At 34.2% G+C, this 12,081-nt stretch overlaps 3 protein-coding genes across 3 annotated transcripts; 2 read left to right on the forward strand and 1 right to left on the reverse strand.

Moving 5' to 3' along the window:
- Positions 1 to 3,991: 3,991 nt before the first annotated feature.
- LOC125201014 (enoyl-CoA delta isomerase 1, peroxisomal-like) lies at positions 3,992 to 5,499 on the forward strand. The gene is made up of 2 exons (XM_048098880.1): positions 3,992 to 4,421; positions 4,923 to 5,499. The coding sequence occupies exons 1-2, from the start codon at positions 4,063 to 4,065 to the stop codon at positions 5,281 to 5,283; spliced, it is 720 nt and encodes a 239-aa protein (XP_047954837.1). The 5' UTR covers positions 3,992 to 4,062; the 3' UTR covers positions 5,284 to 5,499.
- Positions 5,500 to 6,205: 706 nt separating this feature from the next.
- Positions 6,206 to 7,272, reverse strand: LOC125201013 (putative germin-like protein 2-1). The gene is made up of 2 exons (XM_048098879.1): positions 7,114 to 7,272; positions 6,206 to 6,929 (listed from the first exon to the last, which is right to left on the reverse strand). The coding sequence occupies exons 1-2, from the start codon at positions 7,235 to 7,237 to the stop codon at positions 6,376 to 6,378; spliced, it is 678 nt and encodes a 225-aa protein (XP_047954836.1). The 5' UTR covers positions 7,238 to 7,272; the 3' UTR covers positions 6,206 to 6,375.
- Positions 7,273 to 8,969: 1,697 nt separating this feature from the next.
- Positions 8,970 to 10,050, forward strand: LOC125201015 (putative germin-like protein 2-1). Its single transcript, XM_048098881.1, has 2 exons — positions 8,970 to 9,142; positions 9,334 to 10,050. The coding sequence occupies exons 1-2, from the start codon at positions 9,019 to 9,021 to the stop codon at positions 9,897 to 9,899; spliced, it is 690 nt and encodes a 229-aa protein (XP_047954838.1). The 5' UTR covers positions 8,970 to 9,018; the 3' UTR covers positions 9,900 to 10,050.
- The last annotated feature ends 2,031 nt before the right edge of the window (positions 10,051 to 12,081 follow it).

Raw genomic sequence — 12,081 nt, forward strand, 5'->3', positions numbered from 1 at the left:
TAGATTAACGGTATGCTGTTTTCGATTCCCTTGGAATCAAATCGGCGATTTTCTAACCAGTACCAATCTTTTTTATTTATACACAATAACTTCTTTTCTTATAAAATACTCTTAAACAATGACAAACCAAATTATTTAGTTGATTGCTTTTAGAGGTTGATTTTAAATGCCTTATCTCTCGGTACGGCAACTATATTCCGAGAGAGCCACAACAAGATTTGGTAAACATATTGAATATAAAACTTAATTTTGGCATTATAATTTATTTACATAGACCCCAAGTCAGATAGTCATTTAATATGAGTCTTTTTGGCAACTGGCAACCAATCAAACCCCTCACATGCATGGAATCATGCGAGAGATATAATTATTTAAGAGTTTTGTTCAAATAATTTAATAACATAAGAAGACTCTAGTTTTTTTCTTTCTTTTGATAAGGGTGGAAATGTGGTAGTGGTACATGGCCTAATTATTAGTAGTAGAAAAGTATATGCACGCTGTAAAGTGAACCTATTAAAGGCTTCAAGTAAAGTTGCAACTTAAATTGTGAAACTGTGACAAATTGTCTTATAAAGACACCAAATTAAATAAGTAATTACATATATCATCCAAATTAAATAAGTAATTACATATATCAAATAATATGAAAAAATGACTTAAATTTAAAATCTATTTTTTTTCATAAGTTAAGACCTAAGAATATACTCCATCAGTCTTTTAAAAATAGAAATTATTTCTATTTTTGTATGTTTCTTAAAATTAGAAACTTTTTATTTTAGAAAACATTTTTCTCTCTAAAAAGGTGAGAGTCTAATACAATCATGGAAGCTGTGCATCAAAGATTTCAACTGTCGCAGGATTCAATTAGTAATTGTCTTGTCAAGATGACGTCCAAACGCTTTCCAAAGACTACCAATGTCTTTGTCTTCGAAATAGTTTCACGTGAGCATCTTGCACGCCTTAATCGGAGTCCGGTAGAGAGAGTTATGACCGATCTACTATAGCCGCGCAGAGGAGTCGAGTTCAGAGAGTTCGAGCAGTCGGCCCGAACCATCCGCCAGTCCGGAGCGGGCCGCTCAATATTCTTTCTGTAGTAAGCCACTTTGTCCAGAGGAACGGAGCGGGCCGCTCAGCCTACCTTCCGGGTCTGAGCCGACCGCTCGGGGAGCTAGGCTTCAAAATTTTGTGATTTTTCATCTTTTTTTTGTGTTTTATGATTTGTTTTTGGGCTAGTATAAATAGACCCAATAGTCATATTTGAAACTTAATTGTTGATTGAACATTGTAGCTCTTGAGAGTATTTATCCGTGTGAGATTTCTATCTAATTCCTATTTTTATAAGTTGCTTGTTTCATCAATTGATTTAATCTAAGTACTATGAATCAAATAAAGATATACACCAAATGCTTGTAAAATCCTCTGAGTAATAAGGCCATGGTAGATTTAGTGCGGTGAAAAGAGCCTAGGGTGTCTTTTTCCATCAATGGTTCTATCCTCCTTATTCACGTTCTCCATCTTCAATTCTTCAATAAATTCCTTTTGGGGATCTAATTTTTGGGCTAGATCCAAGTTATCTTTGTGTTTCCTTTATTGTTTGAGTTTCAATCTGATAGATCAGCATCAATTTGGACATTTATTGGGGCAGGGGATCAATGAAAAGCATATATATGATTTCATATTACGGTCATTCTCTACCACTTTTTGTTTTCTCTCTCCTTTTTTTTTACTATTTTATACTCCCTCTGTCGCACAATAACTGTCACTCTTATTGTGGGCACGAGTTCTAAGAAATGTAAAGAAAAGTTCGTTGAAAAAGTTAGTGAAATATGAGATTCACTTTTTTATATTGATTTTATAATAAAATGTGACGGCGTGAGTTAGTGGAATGTTAAACTTACTTACCATTTATGATAAAAATGAAGTGTGACAATTATTATGAGAAGGACCGAAATAGAAAAGAGTGACAATTTTTGTGGGATGGAGGGAGTATTAAAACTCATGCCATTTCAAAAGTTTTTATTTATAAAAAAGAAAAGAAAATATGAGTACTCCATTTACTAGTCACCTCTTTCTATTTTCTTTATCTGAGATGTTTTCATGTTAGCGTCTTTTATTTAATTGGACACCATCACAGCGTCATAAATGCATATCTTGGAAATTTCCAAGAAACTCGAAGACCATGTTTTATTGTAATAAACGATGACTAAAAACGTGAAACACAACAATTCTCTCACTTTTCAACATAAATGGCCATGAGGTGGGCAACACATAATTTTCTTTTACACATTTCGCTATGTAATTTTTATGCTATTTACAAAAATTTTAATTTTGAATAAAGTAGAGGAAATTTCTCTGTATGTAATCACTGTCATCAACAAAGAAAAGGTCACAAGCAATCGCAAGATGGTGACTATCCCATTCCCGCTAGATAATCAAAATATGTAAATTCAAAATGAATATCGCAAGATGATGACTATCCTCGAAAATCGCAAGATGATCAAAATGAATATCGCAAGATGGTTGTTTATTTTCATGTGTATTTAGTTATTGTTTAGTTTTTTAAGTATATGGTTTAGTTATTTTCATGATCTGATGCTCCTTTACTTCCGTTTTATTGTGTTTATGCGTTGTTTGTCTTCTACAATATTTTGGATAGAACGCTTATTTTTGTTTATATGCTGATTTCGTTATTTGTTGACAATGGTGGATCCATGAATTTTTATTTGGGATGCGACACATTGAAGCTGTCAGCATTACGTCAGGACATTGTCAGTGTTCGGTCATTGTCGAATCTTCTTATTGATCTATTGGTATCTTAACCACCCAATATATTAGAACACTTATGTAAATTTATTATCACGCTAGTGCATACTATTATTCTGAATTAAACCCGAATATGCATGTTAATTTATTGTATTAATTCGAATTCAAAATAGAGAATTGATAAATAAAATCTTACGGAGTACCTATTATAAATTGGATGGAACTCAAAAACAAAAATTGGTCATGTTCATTAGAGAGGGCCCAGCCCACCATATGTAATTAAACTATAAAACTGCGATCCAAGTATAGTAGTAGTGATTTAGACCTAAAGCCCAAATCCACTCTTATTTTCCTTTGTAATTAAAAATAGTATGTTATCTATAATTGTATGGATGTTTTATAATTAATGTATTAAGTATGATAATTACAGATTACTCCTTAATTATTTGCGGCAGTTGTAGTGCATTTAATCAAGTAAGCTAAATAAATAGTCTCATTAGTCGTGTTTGGTGCGCCAACAAATTTGAAAAAAGGAAAAGGAATTGAATTGTTATGATAAACATGTTTATAATGTGTACATAGTTTGTGGAGTATTGAATATAGACTACACTTACAGAGTCACTAACTTACTAATCTACCTAACTACTTATTTCAGACATTAACCACATTAATATTATACTCTCCCTAAAAAATAATCATTGTTTCTATTTTGGTATGTTAAATAAACTAGTTCATTATTATTTTCAAAAATCTTGTAGTACACACTAACTCAATATTTTATTCACGAATCTTTGTACACAAATTAGGACAGTCACAACAGATGAAATCTCTCCGTCAACGAAAAATAGTTTTATTTTGCCATTTTAAGATGTTTACAAAAAATAGTCTAATTTCTAAAAGTGGAAAGTTTGTATTTCATACCTATTTCTTTCTTATTCTTTTTTACTTTACCAATTTCTCATTAAAACCTGCCATCCAGAACTATCTTTTATGGACCAAAGTAGTAAAAATTTGATTTTTTTTTCTTTTAAAACTATTTTCATGATTTAGATATTCTTGGTCTCACCTAATTTTTGGCCAAGAGTTATTGTTGTTCCGAATTTAACTTGAAAAGTTGACATGACACATGTGATTAGTGTGCTTTATGAGTACCCTAAAACAAAGAAATCTTAAGTTGGTGTTGATTACAATTTCAACAATGCAGGTAATCTACCTATTTCATAAGTTGTTGAGACAAAAACAAAATCCTCAAATTTAAAACCTCACATCTTCAATTAACTAGAGGTGGTGCAAATTGCAATGTGCAGTTTGGAGAAACGCGGCGATGTTTTCATCCTCACAATCACCGGCGAGACGGACCACCGCCTCAACCCCGAGCTCCTCGACTCCATCACGGCGGCGGTCGCGCAAGTCAAGTCGGAGTCGACGCCCTCGACCGCCCTCATCACCACCGCCCAAGGCAAATTCTTCTCCAACGGCTACGACCAGGCCTGGGCCCTAGCCGACCCGGCCCGGCCCAAGATCATCTCCAAGAAGCTCCGTCTCTTGGTGGAGGACCTAATCTCCCTCCCCATGCCCACAATCGCCGCCGTCAACGGCCACGCCTCTGCCGCCGGCTTCATCCTCGCCCTCAGCCACGACTACCTCCTCATGCGCAGGCAAGGCCGGACCCACACACTCAACGTGTGGTTGTGATCAATTGAGATTTTTTAGCATAATTAAGAATTGAGATAGCATTATAAACCACTCAATGAGTGGCTGAAAATAACTCCTATCATTTTGTTTTTCACTACCCGTCCCTGAAATTTTGGCACAATTTACCATTTCGGTCTGTCCCTTAAAGTTTGACACACTTCACCTTTTACCATTTTTGATAGTGGACCCCCATATTCCACTAACTTATTCATACTCACATTTTATTGTATCACTAATAGGACCCACATTCCACCAACTTTTTCAACTCACTTTTCATTACATTTATTAAAATCCGTGTCGGGTCAAAGTGTGTCAATATTTGGAGGACGGAGATAGTAATTTTTAAAAAAAATTAAATTTTTTTTGGAATATGACCCACCATAAATTCTTTAGATATTTTTAATATACTATTCAATTAATTATTAAATTATTAAATACATTCCGAGCTCCGCCACTGTGCGTAGGGACAGAGGCTATCTCTACATGAGCGAGCTCGACATCGGCTACCCGATTCCGCGGTGGTTCGTGCAGCTCGTGAAGAGCAAGGTCGGGTCTCCGAAGATCTGGCGGAGCGTGGTGATGGCGGCGGCGAAGATCACGGCGGAGATGGGGGTGGAGTGGGGGATCGTGGACTCGGCCCACGACGGCGCTGAGGCGACGGTGGAGGCGGCGGTGAAGCTGGGGGCGGAGTTGGTGGGCAGGAAGTGGGGTGGGGAGGTGTACGCCGCCAATCGGAGAGTCGTGCTTGCTGACGTGTTGGCGGTGCTCGGCTCCGATGAGACTGTCGGGGACTCCGGCGATGATGACGTGGCTTCGAGATTGTAATTTACATGTGGGCCCCATTAGATATATAGCCGTTTTTACGGTTGTTGTGGAGTAAAGTGCAATTATTTGATTCTGATTTGTAGTAGCATTTTATTTCAACAAAATGATAGACTGTTGTATTCTGGAGATAATATCTTCTTGTCTTCTACAGTAGCAAGTTTCAAAACGTGTACTGTCGTTTTCTCTTCAATTTCTATATAATGCAGTGTTTGTGAATAGGAAGATATAAATTGTGACAGTAGACGACTAGACGACTTGTTTAGATGTTTTATTAATGACAGAACTACTTAAATGATTTTTACACTTTTAAGATTTTTTTACTTTTAGAATACATTCAAACTATAAGAGCTATTTATTTATGTATTTTTCATGTGATGGAGAATTGTTACTTCGGCTGCATTCGGTTCATATTTATTTATGTTGTATTCCCTAAGAGAAGTCTTCAAAATATGTGACAAATAATTGTTCGTCGACATGACACTTGTTTTAAGGAAAATGAATGAACTAAAGTAACGGTTCTGTTTCTCATGAAAAAAACATAAATAACCCTTAAGTCTAGAAAATATATTTTGGTTAAAAAAAATCTAAATGTCCTTTCAGTAATATTACATCAATGTACAGAAACGTCTTTATTGATATTTTAAAAAAAATAGAGACCCTGAATAATATTAGTACAATGTTCAGAGACTAAAAAAATTAGTTATATGTAAATTAATTACTTAGATATTTTAGTACTAGTACTATTATTTAATGTTTTCACTTTGTCAAAAGTTGAATTTGTAGATTTACACAATTCCACAAATTGTAGATTAACCCAAATTGATACTCATAATAGTCACTTTGAATCCTAACCATAATACCCTTTCATAAAAAGTACTGTGCTATATAAACAGAGGCAAAATTATAGGAAAGAAACAGAGAATACATGAAAGAATTTTATTTATGCAAAAACGTGTAGCATCACCTGAAATATAACACTCGGATACACACAATTTTCCAAGTCACGCAGATGTAATAAGTAAAAATTATTCAATTTATTAGATGAATTGGACACACCATATTGTGTGTCTATTTTAGGCAAAGGTTTTAATTTTAGTTGAACTGAGCCTGAATGTAATCGATAATGTTCTTCTCAACCCGGAAAGCCTTAGCCAACACATCCGGGTTGATCTTGGGGTCCGACCCGAACACCGCGTTGGCGATGGTGATGGTACCCGGGTTCTGGCTGCCGAAGCCAGCAAATGCAACGGCGTTGGTCTTTCCAACGTTCAATTGGAAGTGGATGAGACCTTGTGGAAAGACGAACACATCTCCGGGGTACAAATACTTGGTGAATAGCTTGTTCTTTTGGGCCGGATCGGCCGGGTTGGAGGTGACGAACCCCACGTAGAGAGTGCCTTCCATCAAGAGGAAGGCTTCGGTGGCACGGGGGTGGGTGTGGGGCGGGTTGATCCCATAGGGGGCGAAGTCGAGGCGAGCTAGGGAAACGCCTAGAGTGTTGAGCCCGGGAAGCTGGTTAACGTTGACCGCAGTCACGGCCGATCCAACCTGATTGGACGTGTTTCCGGCCTTGTTTAGACCCTGTCTGAGGAAATCATCCGCGACCACCATGTTCGGGTTCTTGCAAAACTTCCCGTTCACAAAAACTGCATGCAAACAATTTAGTATATATACATGCAGATGCAGATGATAAGAACGCACATTTTAGGCCAGATAACTTTTTATTATTATTATTATTATTTTAACTTTTTCTAAATAAATTTTGGAGTTATTTACCATAACAAACAGGCCCTATACATAATGTCGGTTTGATATAATCGATCGAATTACCTGCAGAGCTAGAATCGGGAACAGCAACGCAGAAATCCTGGAGCTGGCCGGGATCGGAAGCATATGCCATTGAAGCCCATGAAGAAACAAGAACAATGGCGCATAAACCAAAAGCCATCTTCATATATTTGATGATATATTGTTGTTGTAATGGAAAACTTAGCATCATAAGCACTCCTTTTTATAGGAGAAATTCATCATATATACATTTCATATTTTTAAAATCTAATTTATTTAGACTTCTTCAATCTCCATCAATCAACTACTAGTATAATATATATTGCCTGCTGTTAATTTCTCTATCAAAGCATATTGGATTGAGCTTTTATATAATTAGTCTCCATCAAATTAATCAAACCTAGAGGGGAAGTATATAATATAAAATCAAGGGTGTTGATCTTTCATTTTCAACTTGGCCAAGAAAAATATGAAAATCAATAGAGGATTAGATGAAGAATAAGCATGCAGTTGTGCACTAGATGATTAGGAATCCTAACAGAAGCATATGCTGTTTTAGAAGATTAAGTAGACAAGAAAACACTAAATAGATATGCATGATTAATTATCTAAGAAAAAGTGGGTGAATTAGTTGTGTTATTTACCGAATTCAAATTGACATACATAAAATCTAGAATACCAATTATGCATTTGAATCTGCCTGAAACAGCAATATTTTCTTATAAACAAGCTTCATTAAAATATATTGGTCTCAGTTAAATTGACATTGTAATGTGCATAAAATAATTAAAATAATTGTGGTTGCGTAAAGAAATGCAATAACTAATTAAATCTCTTATCACAAAAACTCTTGAAGGAACAGTGAAGCTAATCGCATCAAAAAAAAAAAAAAAGATTCTAGAGGAACAGTGAATTATCAGAATTATAAGAAAACATTGGATTGAAGTTTTTAAGAAAGTCAAGTAATTAAGGTAAATTAATTCTATAACACGCTGTCCCTTTTGGATATTCTCGGCCACATTTACATTATATATATATCAACTTGTTCGAACACAATCACACTCAAAATTAATCAGCCATAAAAAAAACTAATTCTGTCATCGTCACAACATTTTCTATTTATACACCATCAGAAACTTTGCCACCAAAATAGACTAAGTAACATTTTCGTGCTGGAGATTCATTCTTGATGAATTAATTGAAACAAGCTTTAATTGGACTTGGTAACCTTTACTTATATGTAGATTAATTCAGCTGGCTGGATATAAAATAAACAATTAGACAAAATGTGAACATCCAATAATTAATTTGCATGACATGATTATAATTACATTTCATAAAGAATAGAAAGTAGAAATATCAACTTCTGTATGCATAGTATTATAAAGAGCAAATATTAATTTAATTCTGATTTAATGAATTGAAATAGTGTACGGCTTTGGGAGATTTTGGTGAGTCAATATCTAATCCAAAACCTAACTTTCATAATCACCTTCTATATTTAATTAGTTGGAGGACTGATTAGATCTTGTTTTATTATAATATCTTGTGATTTAATTGGATAGGGTAAATTAGTAATTCACTAAAAAATAAATCTATAGATTAATAAAGTATGCATTAATTGACTGGTCTAAGATTTGGATTAACTAAGTCCAAATTGAATTATAAGTTGATTGAAGGAGTCTTCATATAATAAAATATAATAAACAAAGTTTGATATACTTAGACGCAGCTTATTAGAGGAATTAGAGGAAGATAATAAAAAGCCGTGTGAAGGTTTCGACCAAGAAAAGTTCAAATTTTTTTTTAAAAAAAGATGAGAAATGAAGATTGTTGTTTTTCACTCCTATAAAAAGGAATACTTCTCATTCTAAGTTTTCATCACAGATAAAAGAAGATAAATACTATAAACACAAGTAATTGAGTAACGTATACTCATCACCTAAAATGAAGATGGCTTTTGGTTTATGCACCATATTTCTTGTCTTTTCGTGGGCTTTGGTTGCGTACGCATCGGACCCGAGCCAACTTCAGGATTTCTGCGTTGCTGTTCCCGATGCCAAAAATGCTGGTAAATATCTTCAATATAACCTACGTCCCACTATAGTTCAGTCATATTCCTTTTATATATAGACTATACTACTCCTAATATATATAGTTAAATATGACAAGAATCAACACATTTAATCTCTCTTATTTTTTTTTACTTTATTTTTTTCACTTAACTAACTAAATATTCGTTTACTTAATCTCGGTGCCCAGTTCTTGTGAATGGGAGGTTTTGCAAGAACCCGAACATGGTGGTTGCGGAGGATTTCCTTTTCCAGGGTCTAAACAAGGCCGGAAACACATCCAATCGGCTTGGATCATTCGTGACTCCGGTCAACGTCAACCAGCTCGAAGGCCTCAACACTCTCGGTGTTTCCATGGCTCGCCTCGACTTCGCCCCTTACGGAATCAACCCACCCCACACCCACCCGCGTGCCACCGAGGCCTTCCTCTTAGTGGAAGGCACTCTCTACGTCGGGTTCGTCACTTCCAACCCGGCCGATCCCAACCAGAAGAACAAGCTATTCACCAAGTACTTGCACCCGGGAGATGTGTTCGTCTTCCCACAAGGTCTCATCCACTTCCAGTTCAACGTCGGAAAGACCAATGCCGTTGCATTTGCTAGCTTCGGCAGCCAGAACCCGGGTACTATAACCATTGCCAATGCGGTGTTCGGGTCGGACCCCAAGATCAACCCGGATGTGCTGGCTAAGGCTTTCCGGGTTGAGAAGAACATCATCGACTACCTTCAGGCTCAATTCTGGTCCAACAATAATTAAGATAGAAATACATTATATATACTCCATGTTGTCTTTTTAATCCACTCAATTTTACATTCTTTACTTATTACAACTATTGTAGTTTTGTATTTCCAAATTACATTCATCTGATGGTGCAATAATAAACTTGTTAAGATAGTGTTTGCTATAATGAATGTTTGATGTATTCTCTGTTTTTTTTCAAAATATTATACCACATCTACAAACGATACTCAAATTAACAATACCTAATACAAGGAGGCCTTGAGCCCGTAAAATAAATATTTTCTTTAATAAAACTTTTAAATTTAGTCATAAACTGTTATGTAAAAGTCCCTATCAACCATCTAAATTATTCAAAAATATATTTTCAAGTAAAATTTAATAAATATAGCCCCTACATAAATTTATTTCCATGTCCGCCCACAACTTCATTCCATTGTCTGCCTCCAAAATCTAACACCAGCCACCCAAGACTCAACGAATCTGAAAAATAACTTATACTACTATTCAATAAATACGATCTTGTGAAAAATGATCAGAACGTTTCATTTCTAAATTCTAATTTTATTTTTCAAAGATAGAGATAATTAATACTCGGTCTACGGTAACAGAGCCCATGCATTTCACGTTGTGGGATCTAAGAAATTTAGTACTTTTTCGTTAAAGTTTTTCTTGAAATCAAAATACTGTGTAAAACTCACAACTTCAATACTTTGTAATTTGGCATTTGTTTGAATTTCATTGATAAATAACTAAGTTTTTCAAATTCAAAAGTGAAATTCCAATATACGTCGATTAAAACTCTTGTCGATACATTTACAATAGCGTGTGGCATATCAATGCCAAATTCCATCTGACAACAACTTATAAATCATTTTTGACCATTTTCGGTGAACAAAACCCAACATTATGAGTAACTTTTGAAAATTAATTAATTATCATAATTTTTTTTTTCGATACCTTGAATTTATATTGGAATTAATTAGTAAAAATCAAAATTGAGTAATGATTTATGTATTTACAAGCAACTAAATTTATTTTTACTAAACACAATTTCAAATTATCAAATATAACTATTTAATAATTTTATGTTAAAAAGTTCTATGATTAATTAAAAGGATATTGGCCCCTAATATCGCGGAACTTTCAAAAGTTGGTTTTTTCCACGAACTTTCAATTTGACAAATAATATTATGAACTTTTATCCAAGTTTGTTATTTCTCTCCGGCGAAAAAGTTTCGGATGGTTGTGTTAAATGTCTTGACGTATTATCAATGGTTATAGATAAAAAATCCATATCATGATATTATTTGTCGAAACTTTTTTGCCGGAGGAAAATAACAAACTCGGGTAAAAGTTCATGATATTATTTGTCAAATTGAAAGTTCATGAAAAAACCAATTTTTTGAAAGTTTGGTACTATTAGAAGCCAATATCCCTAAATTAAAATATAACTTTAAAAAATAGCCTTGGAAGTTGTTAAAATTGTTAGTCCCATGCCCCTAGGCCCTAGTATGACTTGTCCTTGATTCCTTGACCACATATTGAAATATTGAAATTTGAATTATACTTTTTATATTTATTATTATTAACAATTTCACCTAAATTCTCATTATATTTTTCCCCTTTTAGTTTTCACCTCCTAATTAATGAATATATAGTCGTTATGTTTTAATTGTACCTCTTATATCAATTTATTAATTCAATATAATACACCTAACACTTGTCTGGTAGCTTGAATAGTCAGTACGTGTCGACTGACAATTGTACGTAATAAGAATATGCAACAAAATGTCAATTTTAAGGATCACAATATATTCGAAATTCCTTTTCCAAAATCGTACTAATATTTTATTGATTGCTAATTAGATAATACGTCAAGACATTTAACCAAATGACCACAATTTATTCCGAAAACGCCCTCAAGTGTTTTCTAAATTTTCTAAATATTTTGATGATTAAGTTGTATGAACCAAAATAATTACGTTGAACTAAAACTACATTAATATCACGATTCTAATAAATTCCAGCAAATTAAAAGATGACTGATTAACAAATAAGTCTAGTATATTAGTACTACTTATATTACTATTATTTGTTGTAGTTGTTGATATTATTATTATTTGATTCATTATGCAACCAAGTATTGTAAGGGCACTTTCATTATGCAACCAATTAGTATTGTAAGGGCACTTTTATT

This window comes from Salvia hispanica, chromosome 1, assembly GCF_023119035.1.
Source record: "Salvia hispanica cultivar TCC Black 2014 chromosome 1, UniMelb_Shisp_WGS_1.0, whole genome shotgun sequence".
Taxonomy (NCBI): Eukaryota; Viridiplantae; Streptophyta; class Magnoliopsida; order Lamiales; family Lamiaceae; genus Salvia; species Salvia hispanica.